General features: G+C 50.5%; 1 protein-coding gene across 1 annotated transcript; it reads right to left on the reverse strand.

The window, feature by feature from the left end:
- Window positions 1-1302: 1302 nt before the first annotated feature.
- LOC101612219 (membrane-spanning 4-domains subfamily A member 15) lies at window positions 1303-9733 on the reverse strand. Its single transcript, XM_004667691.3, has 6 exons — window positions 9490-9733; window positions 6103-6225; window positions 4558-4614; window positions 3811-3903; window positions 3161-3274; window positions 1303-2296 (listed from the first exon to the last, which is right to left on the reverse strand). The coding sequence occupies exons 1-6, from the start codon at window positions 9712-9714 to the stop codon at window positions 2180-2182; spliced, it is 729 nt and encodes a 242-aa protein (XP_004667748.1). The 5' UTR covers window positions 9715-9733; the 3' UTR covers window positions 1303-2179.
- Window positions 9734-18055: the final 8322 nt, after the last annotated feature.

Raw genomic sequence — 18055 nt, forward strand, 5'->3', positions numbered from 1 at the left:
TTTCTAGCTGCTTCCACTCTGCCCCAGTCTTGTAGAAACCCTAATCTTGCAAATTCAGAATCACTCAGTTATTTCTAAAGCTGCCCGATCCTGAAGCTATCGTGTCCTTCCTGTCTTTTAAGGGGTACAGGCTGCCCTGGTTGTTCTCTTCATAGTGGACGCTGTCCCCACTGCATTTGTTAGAAAGCTTCAGCTCCACACAATCCACATGACCACCTGGCTATTGGCCATCTCTGGAAGCACGCAGCACTCTCTGTGCTTGGCTTACATGCTGCAGGGGGTGCAGGACTCTGTCCCCAGCCGTCCCCTCAGCCATGTCGACCTTGTGGCTTCATGCTCTGTGGACAGGGGACAGCTGTGGAGAACCTGAAGAAGGGAGTGTGGTGAGGAGCACAGCGCTACACATGTTAGCTCTGAGTTGAAGAAACAGGAGGAAGGGGGCAGGAGGTGGGTGGAAATCACTGATTTGCAGCATGAATCAAGAACCCAGACTGCTGTCAGAGCTCAGCCTTGCTTTTCACCTGTTCAGTGGTCTCAGGCCTGGACATCAACCTCTAAGCTTCAGAGTTCTTAGTTGATGCCCAATAAGCACTTCTCTTAATGTTCATACCCTTATATTAATGCTACTCTCACTTTTGGTAGAGAACCTTCTCTTTTCAGATGGCAGTGACCTTGGGATGACTCAGAAGGCATCATGGTGCTGGGAAGAAGTGAAAGGAGTGCTCAGTACTGCAATATCTCTATCACACCTTCCAAGGCTCAGGGTCTATTGAGGAAGAGATGGCGGGAAGAATGTAAGAGCCAAAGGAAGGGTAGGGCTCCTTACGTCGTGCTCCTCCCAGACACAAAGTGGCCTGGATATCCATGACCTCACAGTGCCTGACACTACCTACACAAGACCATCATAATAGGAGGACAAGATCATGACATCAGAATAAAAGAGAGACTGATTGAGAGGGGGAGGGGATGTGATGGAGAATGGAGTTTCAAAGGGGAAAGTGGGGAGAGGGAGGGCATTACCATGGGATATTGTCTACAATCATGAAAGTTGTTAATAAAAAAAGCAAAAAAATAGTTCTTAGTTGACAAGTGGGTATATGGATGCTGGTTTGTTGGGACTGAAATGGGGACAGAATAAGTTTAAGGCTTATATCATACAGAGAGCATCACTGGGCACCCATAGGTGCCCTTTTGTTGTGACAGTGGGACACTCTGATAAACCTAGACAGGCCTTAGAAAACCCTAAGGTTAGAGGGTAAAAACCACGGCAACGAGACCAGCTCAAAACGAGGCAACCCACACTGTTTATTTTTCTCCATAGCACAGATGAGACAAGCCATATACTTGGGGCCTATGACTACTGGGCTAAAGGTATCTCCCTGTCCCTTTGGGGACTCAGCCGAGTTCCCGTGGAGTTATTCTCGGGGCCATGCTTGCTCCTCAGGCAGGAGGATGAGTAGGAGCTCTGAGAGGTACAGGTGGCACAGGAAGGGCACTTCGCCTGTGGGTGATGATGTGGGTGGAGGCAACCTGGGAGAAGTCCATGGGAGATGGGCAGGGCCAGGGTCAATATTGATGCCATATAACAGATCAGGAAAAGGAAGCTTCCTCGAGGGAGTGGGGGACAGCGCCTGGCTTAGATCCAGGGCAGCAGGGAGCCCAGGGACGCTAGAACAGTCTTAGAGTTATTTGGTTCAATAGTAGTTTCCAGGTGGGAGAACTGAGGTCTGAAATGTGACCACAGATGGTCAAAGACTGAACTGTTCTTGGGGCTAGGAACCTGGAGGTCATGCCTGCTGGTGAGAGAACTCTAGCTATACTTCTAAAATGCCAGGATCTTCTCCACTCCGTTCTGGAACATTCTGGGTTCTGGGTTTAATGACTCCTGAGAACTCAAGCCTGGGTCTCTCTGAGGCCAAGGCCTCCAAGGACTAGCAGAGGGCAGTGCAGAGCAGAGCACTGCCACAGGTCTCAGCGGGCTGAGGGACACACACGTTGGACATTAGGAAAGAAACCAGTAGGGAAAATGAGAGGCAGAGGGAACACTTCACTTAGTTCCACCACGCATGTGGCTTGCAGGTGACAGCCCAGGAAGGGGCTGCCCCTAGATGAACAAGGTGGGGGTGGGGAGAAGCTGGGTCCAGAGGGAAAGACTGGATTCCAACCTGGTTGTCATCTACTACTCCGATGACTCCTTGGGCATATATGCCACATTGTCGTAGGCAGGGGGCGGAGAGGCTCCTGGACTGGGCATGTTGAAGTCTGTGCTGAAGGCGTTGGGCAGGAAAATCACAGACTGCAAAGGACAAGAACTCAGTTAAAAGTCCCAGTGGGCTCCGAGGTCTTTAGGGAGTGTTACCACAGTGTCCCCTTGTGGGGACTCTGAGGACAGCACTCAGAAGGTTCACTTGACACCCAGGAAGCATTTCCTGGGTCCAAGTGTGAAGCAGGCCTTGGGCACACAGCAGTGAGCAAGGAGAAGGTGCACTTCCCTGGGACCTAAGGAACCGGAGTTTTCCCTCTGGACCGCCCTGCGCTGGGTCAGGACTTCCATAGCTCTTGCCTGTGCACCACCTGCAGCCTCCAGTGCATTAACTCTCTTCTGCTCCAGAACACATCTCCAAGCAGAGTCCTCCAAACCAGGCAGATTGTGCCTTAATGGGTCCCTCGGCAATCCACACTGTCCGTCCCCACCTCGTTTTTGTCTTCCCTGTCCACTTTTCTTGGAAAATGAACTCGACGTCTGCCAAATCATGCATCCTTTGCTGATGTGCCTGCCTCCCTCATAGCCTGTGAATTCCTGGAGAATATCATTCCTTTTCCCAGGTGGCGCCCCTCCCCGGCTCCCACCCGGCACCACCCCACCACCCAGCCCAGTCCTTCCTCAGCAGGGATGTCAAGGCAGCCGCATAGAGCAGTGTCTCCTGGTACTGCCCGCCCCCCCCCCCCCCCCGCACCCATGGCCATGGCGTGATTAGTCCTGTCTTCACTGACCCGCAACTTCTTTGGGTCCTCTGGTGCCTGAATGGAAGTTCATCATAATCCAGCCCCTTGGTATTTTTTCCCAGAGGGTAAGTGGGATGGGAACAAAAGTACCACCTTCTCCCAACAGTTTCTCTTAGGAGACCAGGTTGGGTGGACATGGCATGGGGGTACTCACTGCATTGGCTTGGGCACGGGTGGCTTGGCACCCAAAGTGAGTGGCGATGACAGCGATGAAGAACTCCAAGATGGTGAAGATGGTGAGAACAGCAAGGTAGCCCCTGCCCACATCCTGGGGACCCAAACAGGCAGTCAGGGGGAGCTGAGGGTTTAACAGCAAGAGGCTCCAGAGCAAGAATGTAACCTGCCATGCAGAACTGTACCTGCAGCTGGCCTTCCTGCTGCCAGGCAGGGACCCTCTCCTTCCTGCTGTCCTGCCCCTCTCACTTCCCAGGATGTCTATTCTTAGGGTAGGGTCATGCAATCAGTATATATATATATATATATATATATATATATATATATATTTTTTTTTTTTTTTTTTTTACGAGGTAGGGTCTCACTCTAGCCCAGGCTGACCTGGAATTCACTAGGTAATCTCAGGGTGGCCTTGAACTCACGGCGATCCTCCTACCTCTGTCTCCCGAGTGCTGGGATTAAAGGAATGTGCCACCACGACCAGTGTGGGATAAGTATATTTATAAGGTATGTTGGGACCACCAGGCTATGCTAATATCCCAGTGCTACAAACTCTTAGGGTGTCTCCTAGTCTTGGGAACAACCCCATCCTTCCGAAATGATCACCCTTGGGGACACAGGACAACACACCCAGTTAGTGACACCAAAGTCCATGAGAAGAATGGCTGTCCCAGCGAAGGCTGCCATGGCACTGAGCATGTTGGTCCCCAGACTGCTCCTCACCTGTCAGAGGGAGTGGGACAAGATGGGGGGGGGAGGGAGTGGAGCAAAGAGGTAAAGGGAAGGAGAAGGGCTAAGAGGTGCCAGTGCACTGTCCCGACGCCTGCACCCTCCTTATGACCAACGCGGCCAAGGCCATTCTGCCCTGTGTGCGGCTGTGTTTTTCTTTCCTCTCCCTGGGACCGTAGGAAGTGGCCCTGCTGCCTCCCTTTCCTTCTCCCATCCTCCTGGGAGCTGCGAGGGAGAAGGCCTGACCCCCTTCATGGGCCTCCCTGGGTCAAGTTTCCAGCAGGCCCTTCACCTACCTCTCCCTGTGGTGTTCGCCTTCCTGCAGGCTCAGGCATGGCCGAGGGCTTCCCACCCACTGAGACCATCAGTGTTTATTCTCCTGGGAGGCCCTCCTGCATCTTTGCTTCCTCTGAATGTCTGCGAGAACTTCATCCCTACACTTTCCATCCTGGCTTGGATTTGGGAAGCGTTCTGGCTTCTCCTCCCTTGTGTATGTCTGGCTGCCCCTCTCCCAGGCACAGCAGGCCCCTGTGAAATGCTTGCTGAATGGGTCCAAGGAGTGAGCAGATGGGAGCCAGCGGCTGAGTAGACTCCAGCTGTGTGCAGACCCATCCCTACCCCTGGCCCCAGCCCTGCAATCAGACTTACAAGGCAACTGGTGTGGTTCTTTTCTGCTGCCACTGAGAGGGACCCAGCGATGATGAACTGTGTTGGGGAAAAGAAGGCCCAGTGAGGCTCCAGATGGGACACTGCCAGGTACGTCATGTTTGGGTTCTGTTAAGAGGCCACAGGAACTGACAGCGGGAAGAAGCTTCCTGGATGCTACGTCATTGGCCTCCCGGCCAGGCGTCTTTGAATCTCTCTTAATGGTACCCAAGTGGGGTTCTTAAGGGGCCTGTGTCCTGGGACCTTAAGCCATAGCTTACAAAGTGCCTGTTTTCATTGGCATCATATCATCCAAGTCTCATGGGACAGGAACTGTTTCTTCACTCACTTAGCATTTACCAAATAGCAGTTATGGACCAAGAACATAGTAAAATGGTGTAGGTGTGCATGCACCTGTGTGTGTGTAGTCAAGAATGTGGTGTGCTGTGAATGAAGGTCAGAGACTCATACTGGGTGTCACCCCCTGTCATTTTCCACCTTCTTTATTGAAACGGTCTCTCACTGAACCCAGAGCTCATTGACTCAGCTCATCTAGTTAGACAGCATGCTCTGAGGATCTGCCTGTCTCTGCCTCCTGAGGGCTGGGTGATAGCTACACACCACCATATCCAGCTTTTGGGTTACATACAGGGATCTGAACTTGGGTCCTTACACTTGTGCATCAAATTCCTTATTAACTGAGCCATGTCCCCAAATAATTGCTGCGTTGGCCAGGAAACATTTTTTTTTTTTTTTCGAGGTAGGGTCTCACTCTAGCTCAGGCTGACCTGGAATTCACTATGGAGTCTCAGGGTGGCCTTGAACTCACAGCGAGCCTCCTACCTCTGCCTCCCGAGTGCTGGGATTAAAGGCGTGCTCCACCACGCCCGTCTCACAATTTTTATTTTAATTTAAATTTTTAGATAGGGTCTCATGTAACCCAGGCTGGCTTCAAACTCACATACTGATCCTCCTGCCTTCTCCGCCCACATGCTGGGATTGCAGGCATGCAGCAGAGCGCCCACCAGTGATGTGGACTTTCAAAGTCAGGATTAAATGTTGGGCCATACATGACCTGCCAGGTCTCATCCCCCTGCTGTCTCCTGAGACTGACAAGCAGTTTCTTTACTTTTTTTTTTAAATTTTATTTTTACTTATTTATCTGTTTGAGAGAGAGAGAGAAAGGCAGATGGAGATAGAGACTCCCAGGAGGAGGGCTGAAGGAGGGCTGGGATCCATGCGGGGAGCTGAGATGTCGCTGCAAGTAGGGTTTGAATGCAGGCTGAGGCTGGGATTGCCGGATGCATAAGCGGCTAGGATGCTGGCCTTCGTGCCCCAGCACCCATCCCTTTGACCCATCCCCTAGCTCTTTGCTGAGACTCCAGTCTGGCTGGGATTTATGACGAGGGTTTGGGGAAAGGAGTTGGCCTTGCGTTATTCTTGCAAGTGCTTTGGACCTCCACCTCGGAAGGGCTGGGAGTGAGGCTGAGAGAGGGGAGTTGCAGGACCCTTCCCTCGCCCCAGACTGACCCCCTGCCCCGCACTCACGCAGGCTCCTCCCCAGAACGGCACGCCGCCTTCGATGAAGAGCATCCCCAGGTGTCCGCGGCGGACCATGAGCAGCACGCTGCCGAAGCCCAGGTGGATGAGGCCGATGAGGATCTGCACGGTCTGCGGGGAGCAGCGAGCGCTGAGCGCCGGCGCAGAGCGCGCAGGCAGCCCGCGGAGCCTGGAGGACGGGCTCACGTTCCCTCCCAAGCGCGCCGGGAGAACAGCGCGAAGTTTTAAGAAGCACACGAAAAGCTCCACTCTCGTGGACTGCAGCGCCTGCGATCTGGGCTCCAGCATCGCTGTGCCTGGTTTTCTTAGCCTTTTGGTTCCTTGACTCCCACCCTCCCGGCTCTCAATCTCTCAATGCCTTGCTTGCCTTCCGGGAGGGACAGGATCCATCCTGGGGTTCGGGGCTACAGCTGCTCTAGCCTGCCCAAACCTCCACTTGGACCCGTTTCTCTCTCTCCTCTCCTTTTCTTTTTCGTCTTTCCTTGTCCCTCTCCCTTTTCCTCCGTTCCCACTCCCCTTTCCTCTTCCCCTCCCTCTCCACAGGAACATCCCCAGAAGTGGGATAATTTTCCTGTGGGCGCAAACTTCCTAGGAAGGCGGGATTCTGGTTTAAATTGGAAAGCGGCTCTACCTAGTCCCAGAGCCCTTTCTAACTTGGTGACTTCCTCAGGGCTCCTATGTGACCAGAGCACATCACCACCCAAGCAACTGTCCATTCTGCCTGCGAGCCACGAGAACGTGTTCTTGGGGTCACGGGGACTAGTTTCACCTTCGAATGAACTCATGTCTTCTGCTCTCCCCGCCCCCCACTGCCTTTTCTCCATCTCTTCAGCTTCCTTAGGCAGCTCGGGGTCCCAGGGACAACAGTGCCCTCTTTTGTACCTCCTTTCCCTGCTGCTGTAATTATTTCTCGTGCAGCATCAGCTGCCACACCCCGAATCTGTGCTAGGCATTTTGCTGGGTGTTTTCAGACTTGACCCTTTCAATCCTCACACAAGCAGGTGAGACGTTTTAATTTCAGAGACTGGGAAGCTCTGGAATGCTCCGTAACTCACCAGCGAGGAAGCCGCAGGGCTTGGTTTTGTCCCAAGGACTTTGTGAGTGTGCGTGTATGGGGTGGGTCATCCCTCCCCACTGTGTGCTCTGTGGCCTCAGGCTTCTGGCAATTGACCCCCCATTTTGTTCATAGTTCCTAGTCCCTTCATCAGTAACCTGATGCAGCTTTTAGGGCTCAGCTCTATAGTCCAGGTTTGCGCTCGAGGTTCTGTCAGAGTTGAACGTAGAACTCAGGTGCTCCCTGGCTCACAGGTGGTGCTGAGAATTTAGACTCTAACCAGCCAATGAAGGCACAGTGTGTGTGTGTCTCTTGCAGACCCGTTGTCACCACCATTGCTTATGGTGTTTCCGCCTTTCACATAAAGAACCTTGTCTGGTTCAGAGGGCTGCCAAGTTCATGGATTTCTGGCTCAAATAAACTTTGCTATGATTGTCAGAAAAGACTAGTCATATATATGTGTGAAGATATAATAAAACCCATTGTTTTGTACACCAGTTAAAAAGCTGCTAACTTGAGCTGGGCGTGGTGGCTCATGCTTTTAATCCCAGCATTTGGGAGGCAGAGGTAGGAGGATCACTGTGAATTCCAGGCCAGCCTGGGGCAATAGAGTGGTACTCTGCCAAGCAAGCAAATAAAAAATAATCACCAAAAAAGCTTATCTTGGACTTTTGAAAAAAGCTGCTAGGTTGAAGCTTTTTTTTTTTTTAGCAATACACCTATAAATCATCTAGCTATATAATCTATCACTCATCTATTTATCATCTATCACTCATCTATTTATCTATCTCTCACCACCACCATCATCATTTCTATCCTCTATCATCTTTTTATTATCTATCATCTATTAGCTACCATCTATTTATATGTATTTTTGTCTATCTGTGTATCTACCTAACTATATCTATCATCTGTCTGTCTATCTATCTACCTATCTATCTACACACACACACACACACACACACACCATGTATATGTGTGTGTGTGTGTGTGTGTGTGTGTGTATTTATATTTATATATATCTGCCTACCTGTCAATATATCATTCCCTTTCAGTATTCAAGGTCATTCACAATTGAAACCAAGCTTAGAGGCCACTTTTCCATGGTCTGCCCTCCCTGCCAGCTGGTTCTTGCCTATCACTTCACCTTTATTCCCTCTCTTCCCTCTTCCTTTGCTCATTACATGCCAGTCTTCTATCCAGATGCCACACTTGGAGCTGCAGGTTTTGCTATTTGCTTCGGATCTTGCATTGATTCAGTCTCTTCTTGCAATGCCTTGTTTGTCAGTTGGAATGTCAGTCTGTGCCATTATGTGTATTTAACTTGTGTTTTAATTTTTTTTTTTTTTTTGTTTTTTCAAGGTAGGGTTTCACTCTAGCCCAGGCTGACCTGGAACTCACTATATAGTCTCAGGGTGCTCTTGAACTCACGGTGATCCTCCTACCTCTGCCTCTCGAGTGCTGGGATTAAATGCATGCTTGGCTTTGTGCTTTAATTTCATAGGCTTACAGTTGAGAGACTGTCTTGAGTCTCCGATGAGACCTTGGACTTTTGAACAGTGTTGGGATTGATAAAAACTATGGGGACTTTTAAAGCTGGACTGAATACATTTTACATTGAATTGGTTATGAGTTTATGGGAGCCAGCGGCAGAATAGGATGGTTTGAATCAGATGTCCCCCATAAACCCATGTGTTTTGAATGCTTGGTCCCTAGGTGGTAACAATTCCAGAGGTAGAGCCTTGCTGGAGGAGGTGTGCTGTTGGGGGTGGGCTTAGGGGTGTTGTAGTCAGCTCCCCGTGCTTGAGTTCAGCTTACTCTTTTGCTACTGTTCTCCACCTACTGTGGCAGAAATGGCATCCAGTCTCTGCTCATGACATGTTTTCCCTTGCCACCATAAAGCTTCCCTTTGAGACCATGAGTCAAAATAAACACTTTCTCCCCCCACCCCGAAAAAGAAAACTTTCTTCCCATCAGCTGCTTTTGGTCAGGTGCTTTGTTCCAGCAATGAGAAGGTGATGGTGACAGAAAAACTCCCATCTTAAGGCTTTGCCCTTGTTATTTCCTGGTGCACCCATTCCCTCTCCCTTTCTCATCACCAGATATTTCCACCTAACATCTAGGAGTTAGCTCTAGTATTATCTCTCCACAGAGAATGTTCTGCCATGTCTTGCTAGCCTTACCTTTCCCTCATCCATTGTCTTTAATAATCTTTGGAGTTGTCTTGCCCATTTGTTTACAAGTTTATTCTCTGCAAGTGCCATGGGGGTCAGGACCTATCCAGTACCCTAGACTCGGGCCATGTGGGAAGCTTTTCTTACCCCTAAAGCTTTGGGCTCGCCAGTCAGGAATGTCTCCATGGGACGAAGGTCAGGTGGCTGGGTGGCCCTGGGTGCCTGCGCCCCCAGCTGTGGTTCCTCAAACTGCATGATCCCTGGACGTTGGCACATGGAGGTGGGCAGAATGGCTGGAGGTGGGTGGAGGCCACTGGCATTGCTGGGAGGGATGACGACAAACACTCCATTGCTGGCAGGAGGTGCTGACATCGTGCTCAGAGTCTGGGGAACAGAGGCTCTAGAGATACCATGGGCAGCAGTGGTGGTTAGATGTCTGCATATGTCTTGGTTTATAAACAACTATCCTACCTGTCCTTGCTTATTGCATCCCAGAGAAAGTGGTGACCCCATTCCTCACCAGAGCTGGGGAAAGAAGGGGGAGACTCACAGAAGTGAAGGAGGTTCCAGGTCAAAGCTAAGAGGTGAATCCCAGGCTCTTTGATCTTAAATTCTGAGCTTAATCTCTGCTATTTTACATGGGAGGCCTTTCTTCTGTCCAGTGTTGGGGAGGGGACCCAGGCTGCATGCTAGGCCACTGGAGGCGAATTCACCCTGCTGCAGGCGGACACATGGGGCACCACTCGGGCACATACAAATGCATCCACCGCAACCCCCCACACCAGGCCAAACCAAACCAAAGCCAAGCTAAAATCAAGCCAACCACCAAGCTGCGCGCACAGCACAGTGGAACCTTTTAGATAAGCATGTACTTAAGCCTCCTTCTTTCCCCAGAGACTGACTTGCTCGCAAACACACAGCTAGTACAAGGTGGAGCTCGGTCCAGGTGCCAGCTTCTTTGTCCCATGATGAGCACTCGTCTCCCCTCTGCTCCATGGCCCACGTTTGTTCGTGGTGGGCACACAATTCTGCTGTGTGCCAGTGCCGTGAGAGCCTCCCTCTTTGACTACTTGAGCATCTGCCACTGACGTGACCAAGATGGACACCGATTAGGGAGACGTTAGATGTGTCTGGCCTGGGAAAACACTCCAGGGAATGCTCACTGCTAGCCAGGTGCCAGGGAAGGGTTTTAGGGTGCTGCACTGGCTAAACTGATGTTTTCTGAAATGTCATTAAGAAGTCACAGGGCTGGAGAGATGGCTCAGCAGTTAGGTGTGCTTCCTGTGCAAGTGTGAGGGACCAAGGGCACCTGAGACTGCCCAGTTCTAGTCTCTAGAACCCATATTAAACATCTGGGTATGGCCACACATGCCTGTACCCCCAGGCCCATAGGGGTGCAGAGACCCAGGAATTTCCAGAGCTGGCAGGGGGTCAGAGGTGGAGAAGAGATGGGCAGTGAGCTCTTGTGTCAGTACGAGAGGCTGACTCAGTGAATAACAGGAGGAAGAACGACGGGGTAGGACACTCGACATTCCACTCCGGCCACTGCAGGCAAAGCCTCCAGGGAATGTGAAGGGTGAGAAAGGGACCAGGCTTTGTTATTTTAAGCCAAGATGTTTGTTGCAGCAGTATAACCTGGCTTCTCCTGACTGGTGCATCCTCCAGAAATGAATCCTTACAGATAAAGGGACAAGGCAGCAGAAGAGAAACATGCACATCAGTCTGTCAAACCAGAGAGGGTGAATGCCTCCCTCATGGCCACACAGCCCAGATGCCCACTTCCCAGTACAGACGATACTGACTATAGAATTCATACAGCCCTGGAGCTGAATCCTGACTTGTCTGAGTGAGGTGACCCGTGCTTGTACTGCCCTCCTTGCAGCATTAGTTCCAAAGTGCTTGCCATTTACAGATGATCAAATGAGAAAAAGAGGGCTGGCTGAGCCTGCCAATGCTGCACTTCCCCAAGCAAACCTGTTTAAAGCAGCCCATATTCTCATCCTCACCTAGAAAGGATATTTTAACACCACCGAGTTAGGGACATCACCGTTTTAGAATAAAATGACACAATCTTTTAATTGAACATACTTAACTCTGTGAAAAGCTAGGCCACGACACCCCAGCATCCTCACCATTTCACCAGGCCCAGGTGAAGATGGTGCCTGAGGCCCGCAAGGGCTCGTGGGTGTGTCCATGGACCTGCTCTGAAGTCAGAAGGACTCAAGGGGCCAGAGCAGCTTGCAGGAAGCACACAGTTAACAGCATCTCTCCCAGGTGGGTGGTGAGAAATTTGATAAACAGACCTCATGATCTTCAGGTGAAAAGGAACACCTACAAAAATAGGCTGTCAGCCCTAGGCAGGCAAAGTGTCGAGCATGTGTGTGTCACATAGTTCCCAGGACAAACTCTTCTCTCCCTCACTCCTCTGCAGCCTGAGACAGGCTCTAAGCCATCTGTTGTATTCCAGATGCCCCTTGGCCCATATACCTCCTTTGTTTACCATCCAGTTGGCCAGTGTATCCCCAACACTCCTGCATACACACCAGGGACAGGCAGAAGGAAAAGAAGAAAGTCATGGTTGATTGTCTCCAAGAGTTTACTTGGTGTCCACTAAAACACCAAGGCATCAAGGGCAGATGTGGCATCAACCTCTGAACACCCCTCAGTGTACAGCCCCTTACAGGTTATAGAGCTGTCCTATAAACACTAAGGCAGACCTGGAAGGAAGGTGTGATGTGGCCCAATTTGCAGATTGACAAACTGAGGGTTGCCAAGACTGTGGCAGAGTGGGACAGGCTGTGGTCAGAGATGTTTAAACTAAAATTTCAGCTGAGACCAGATATGGAAGCAAGCCGTGCCACCAAAGACACAGGGGACTTGCAGAGGCAGGTGGTTGACAATTTACTGGATGACTTTTACAGCCTCTGCCCAGGGTTGGGATTGGGTAGGGATGAAGACCAGGTTTTGGGAGAGAACATTTAGAACGATCTGAGCCCTGTGCTTGAAAGAGGGGGCATGTTCTTGTTTACCTGAAGCTATGACAGAGAGGCTGGCTTTGAGGAGCCTGCTGGGAGAAATTCATACGGAGGTTCTACCCCATAGATCTGCAAATTCCTAAGTTGAGCTTGCACTTTTTGGGGGTAGGTACACAGGACAGAGAGCCTTGCAAAGGAGGGCATCTACACAGAACTGTCAAAACACCCTTTTAGTGAAGTGCCAGCCTTGGGGAGAGTAACACAGGCTCTTGAAGTACCAGGCAGGTGAATGTCCCTTGGCCCCTGTCTCCTCCTGTCCCATTGCTAAACTCTGGGGTGGGCAGGTGCCACTGTTAGCCAGCTGGAGGAGGGACAGGCATGGGAAAGGGATAGGAGCCACTAACGATCCATCTTATCTGCCCATACCTGGGACGAGGACCAGCCCTCGATCAAAATGTAACACGAGACAGGACACACCAATTACAAACATCCACAGGACTACCCCGGTGTTACCCTGCTATAATGACTGTGCTAAGGGTGAATAATTCCCAGTTAGCAATAATGCTGACACTGTGCCTGGCATGTGGGAGAACTGCTATCCTGTGGACTTCTGTGGTGGTAATGGCCTCAGAGGCAGGTGCTGTTATGAGATGATGTATAGATAAAATATATAGATAAGAAGCTGAGCTCAGGGACCTGTGGTGATGGGCGTCTCCAGGGTCTTGGCTGAACCACCCCTGGGCAGCTAGGACTTGTCTCAGGAGCACCTCTGGGCATCCTTTTAGGCACCAGGGATCAGAAGTAGCTTTGTCTGTTCACCTGTTGCAGCTGCTATACGGGGAGCTGTCAGGATCTGGAAGGAAGAGGCTCTAAGGAGGGCATCTTGGATGAAACACCCAGAACTTCTGGGTAGAGGTGTGCACATGTGGGAGTTGGCAGCTTTGCGTGGTGGGTGAGCCGCACACCTTGCACCTCTCCTGGCGAGAATCTATGCTCCTGTTCAGTAAGCCTAAGGAGCCGAGTGGGTTGGGCAAGCTGCCTAAGCTCTCTGGGCCGTAGTTTTCCCATCTGCTACATGGGTGGTTGTGGTGCTAAGGGGGGCGACACACTTCAGGCTTCTAAGGATTCATCACCTACCCTGGGTTTGCAGCCAGGCTCCCTGGTTGGCCAGTTTTGGGACTAGGTAGGAACTCACTCCTGTGTCTGACCCCACAGCACGAGGCTGCCATCCTGGGCTCCTCTCATCTTAGCCTTTCCAAGACAACCCAGGTCTGCCCCAGGAGCCCACAGACAATGCTGCCAGATGTAAATGCACCACGGGTACACAAACCCCTCAGTATCACCCCTCTTAAGCTGGACCTTGCCCACCCACCGCCCTCTGCTTGGCTCTCAGCTGACTCTGCTCACTCTGTTCTCCTCCCTGTACCCGCTTAGGCTGGGTTGCTAGGGCAGTCCCCTTTCTTCCCCCGGCTCTCACCTTCCCATCTATAACCAGTATTTGCCACAGCCTGTTTCTAGCAACGACTCCTTCCAGATCCTTCTCCTCTCACAGAAGGGACAGGGGAAGATATACTGGGTTGGACTCCTACCCCAGAGTAGATCATTTTGGGAGGGAACTTCTACTTCCTTGAGAAGATGCTTAGGGCCCCGGGCTCACTGGGGCATCATCTCAGCCACTCGCTTTGAGGAGAGAAGACAGAAGTCTCTCTTTTGTCCTCACTCTTTATATGGTGGGCCAAAGGCCCTGGGCTAGAGGTCCCTACCAGTGGGTGGCTTTGAGAGGTTCCTGCCCCCCGGGTGGGGAAGACCTTCAGAGCCTGACCTTCCTCTCTCCCTCCCCAGGAATGCCATGCACCCTGCCCCCTCCCCTTTGTGGAAGGGCAGCGGGTACTCACCAGCTGGGCCTGCCACCGCCGCTGTGCTGCCTGCTCGCTCCTGGCTGCCTCTGTACTCCTGCATTCACACATTGTCGTGTGAAAGCCTTGCTATTCCTGTGAGGCTTGGGAATCGCTGCTTTGGAAGCTGTGTTTCTGGGAGGTTCTTAGTCCCTCCTGGCTCCAAGGCCTCCGCCCATCTTCCAGTGGAGGGCACTGGGCAGAGAAGACTGACTGCCTCTGAGGTCACTGGCCTCCAAGCCTTCAAGGGTCTCATGTATCCCAGGTCAGCTTTCTTCCGTCAATCTCCAGCAGGGGGCACTGAGTCCAGAGAAGCGGGCGGCCTGATGGGGACGGGCTACTAGCGTCAAAGCTGGAATGAGGCTTCATCCTTCACCTGCTGAGGAGTCACCCCGAGAGAACTGAGCAGGTTGCCTTGTGCTATCCACCTGTGTGTGTCCACCGTCAGATGGGGCGATCACAGCTATCCAACGCTAGGCAGCTGCGAGCATAGATGTGTGTTGTGGGCATGGGTTAATGTATGTGTTTGTGCACATGGAGTGGCGTTCAAGTGGCATAGGTACATGGAGAATACTCTTTGACTCTGGATTCATGTTCTTATTAAAATAGCCTCTGAGGCAAAGGAGGAACCTCAGGACAACGATGAAGGATTCACAGGCTCAATGACAGCCCAGAAACATGCTAGAGCCGGCTTTCTGCTAGCCCAGGGAAAGATCAGTGTGGCAGGTGGACTGTGGGAATGACCCTAGTCCTCCAGGACTCCACGTGCCTCCCTCCTCTGCAGCCAGGGAGGAACCCATCCTCCTGAGCCCTCAAAACTGGGCTGCCTGTGAATGACTTTTTGTGCCAACGGAGAGTGGGAGTGGTCAAGTCCAACAGAGCACTCAGGAAGGCCTCCCTGTGCTCTGTTCTTTAGGCTTTGTACCAAGCACCTGAAGTGTCTGGCCGCACTGCTGGAGGGCGAGGAAGATGGAATAATCCAGTTGCCTCCTGAGAGATCTTATACATGTAGAACAGCTCTTTCCTTGGGGCGGGGCTGGGCTTGTTTCTTACAGTTCCAGTAGGCAGCCCGTTTTCTGCCTCGCTCCCACATCCAGAAAAGCTGTGCACACACACCGGCGATGGGCAGGGCACGTACTCTGCACTACTCAGGTTCCATGTGGGCGAGGCATGTCAGGACCAGGGTTTGGGAAGGGCGGTTAGCCATTGGACCTGTGGTTGGATTGCATAGCATTTTAAATTCGGCCTCTCATCATCAAACACACTCCAGGAGCCACAGAACAAAAACACAACCTTATAGCGCATGAAGGTTAAGAGACACCTTGCGGGCTGCGCAGAGAGCTTGGCCGTTGAGCAGGCTTGCTGCTTAGGACTGAGGGTCTCGGGCAGGTGTCTGGGAAGTTTGACTCCCCAGAGCCCATGTGCAAAGCTTGACTTGGGGGCTGGGGAGATGACTCGGTGGTTAAAGATGTTTACATGCAAAGCCTGCCAGCCTGAGTTTAATTCCTCAGTACCCACATAAAGCCAGGGCACAGAGTGGCGCATGCATCTGGAGTTTGTTTGCAGTGGCAAGAGGTCCTAGCATGCCATTCTATCTATTATCTATCTGTCTGTCTATCTATCTACCTATGTATCTATCTATCAATCATCTATCATCTATCTTTCTATTATCTATCAATCATCTCTGCTTGCAAATTGAAAAAAAAAAAAAAAAGAAAAAGCAGCTAGATGTGGCTATGCATATCTGTAACTCCAGTCTGTAGGAGGTGGAGATTGGAGAATTGCTGAGGCTTGCTGATGGACAGCAGCTGAGGGAGAGACCCTGTCTATTGTGCATAGCAATAAGAGAAGGATACCTGATGTTCTCTTCTGGTCTCTGAACACCCACACACACGCACATGTATGGGGCACACCTATCTGCACAGCCACATGCACATACCACACATCACACACACACACACACACACACACACACACACACACACACACACACACACAAAGAATAAAAGATACCTTGAATCAAAGAAAAACTATTTATGAATTTAAAAAGTGTATTAATAGCAAGCAAAAGGGAAGCTAGGGAGGAAAAGAGGAGAAAATAGATGTTCACTGTGAATGCTAGGGTTCAAGGACATGGGAGGTCCAGGGAGAGGTAGAGATACTGTTACAGTGGCTCCTCCTTGTCATCAAGGCAAACATCCCATGTCATCTATCTGTGGGAAAAATCAGTTATATCTTGGTATGAGGGCCCAGGGGGAATGTCACTGGGGAAGGTAGGGCTGGCTAGGCTGGAACTGGTGGTGTTAGGTCCAGTGGTCATGTTGACATTGAATATGGATGGCAGCCCTGTCATGTTCTGAAAGGCAAAAAATATGACACCATTATTATCTCCTGTAGTGGACTGAAAGCATGACTGTGCCTTTTTTCTTTTCCGTTTCTGTGTTGGGTAGACCTTCTCTCACTGATGATGATCTTGGCCACGTGACTGTCTTTGGGTAAGGGGATGAGGGTAAGGAGGACATACACAGAACTGTTACGTGCTTCCCCACTGAGGCTTGCTGTGGCGTCTTGCTGCTCTTTGGGACAGAACACAGCCTGGCTGGCCTGCTGCAGAATGAGCATAGTGGCCCAGTTGCTCCTGTTGACAGCCAACTTATCAACTGCCAGACATGCGAGTGAGTCTATCCAAGACCGCTCAACCTCTGGGCCTCTCTCCAACTAACTGCAGACTTGCCAAGCCCAGAAGATCCAAACTGCCCACCAGACCCAGAGAATCATGAGCTAAGCGGTTGTTGTGCATGTATGTTAGACTTGGGACTATGTGGCAGGTGGGCACTGCGGAAGGAGAGCGTGCTTCTAGGAAAGGGTGGAAAACAGACCTCACTGCTGGAGGCTAGAAAAGAGGAAACAAAATGGTCCCCACTGACTGGGTAAGTACAGAGAGTGTGTTAGGCACTGTTATGTTTTGGAAGAGAGGAAATCTATTAACTTTTGGATTTAGCTAAGAAGATCCCAAGGCCATGTTAAATGTCACTAAGGTACTCCTACCTTCTTATGAAGATGAGAGAAGACAGGGAAAAATTTAGTTGATAAGTAGTGTTTAGAGCAGATATGGAAGGCCCAGGACTCAATCTTTTATTTCAGAGGTCCTCAATTGATATATGACATTTAAAGTAAATTTAATACTTTCCAGGTCCATCCATTTTTCTGCAAATTTCATAACTTCATTTTTCTTTACCGCTGAGTAGAACTCCATTGTATAAATGTGCCACATCTTCATTATCCACTCATCTGTTGATGGACATCTAGGCTGGTTCCATTTCCCAGCTATTATAAATTGAGCAGCAATAAACATGGTTGAGCACGTACTTCTAAGGAAATGAGATGAGTCCTTTGGATATATGCCTAGGAGTGCTATAGCTGGGTCATATGGTAGATCAATCTCTAGCTGTTTTAGGAACCTCCACACTGTTTTCCACAATGGCTGGACCAGATTGCATTCCCACCAGCAGTGAAGAAGGGTTCCATTTTTCCCACATCCCCGCCAACATTTATGATCATTTATTTTCATGATGGTGGCCAATCTGACAGGAGTGAGATGGAATCTCAATGTAGTTTTAATCTGCATTTCCCTGATGACTAGTGAGGTAGAACATTTTTTTAGATGCTTATATGCCATTCGTATTTCTTCCTTTGAGAACTCTCTATTTAGCTCCATAGCCCATTTTTGGATTGGCTTGTTTGATTCCTTATTATTTAACTTTTTGAGTTCTTTGTATATCCTAGATATTAATCCTTTATCAGATATATAGCTGGCAAAGATTTTTTCCCATTCTGTAGGTT

Source organism: Jaculus jaculus, chromosome 1 (genome assembly GCF_020740685.1).
Source record: "Jaculus jaculus isolate mJacJac1 chromosome 1, mJacJac1.mat.Y.cur, whole genome shotgun sequence".
NCBI lineage: Eukaryota > Metazoa > Chordata > Mammalia > Rodentia > Dipodidae > Jaculus > Jaculus jaculus.

Coding starts and splice junctions, on each gene's coding strand:
- LOC101612219 (XM_004667691.3), bottom strand. CDS start 9,714: ATGTCAGCACCTCCTGCCAGCAATGGAGTGTTTGTCGTCATCCCTCCC. Junction 6,226..9,489: donor GCGAGCCCAAAGCTTTAGGG/GTAAGAAAAGCT, acceptor TGCTCCCCGCAG/ACCGTGCAGATCCTCATCGG. Junction 4,615..6,102: donor CGTTCTGGGGAGGAGCCTGC/GTGAGTGCGGGG, acceptor TCCCCAACACAG/TTCATCATCGCTGGGTCCCT.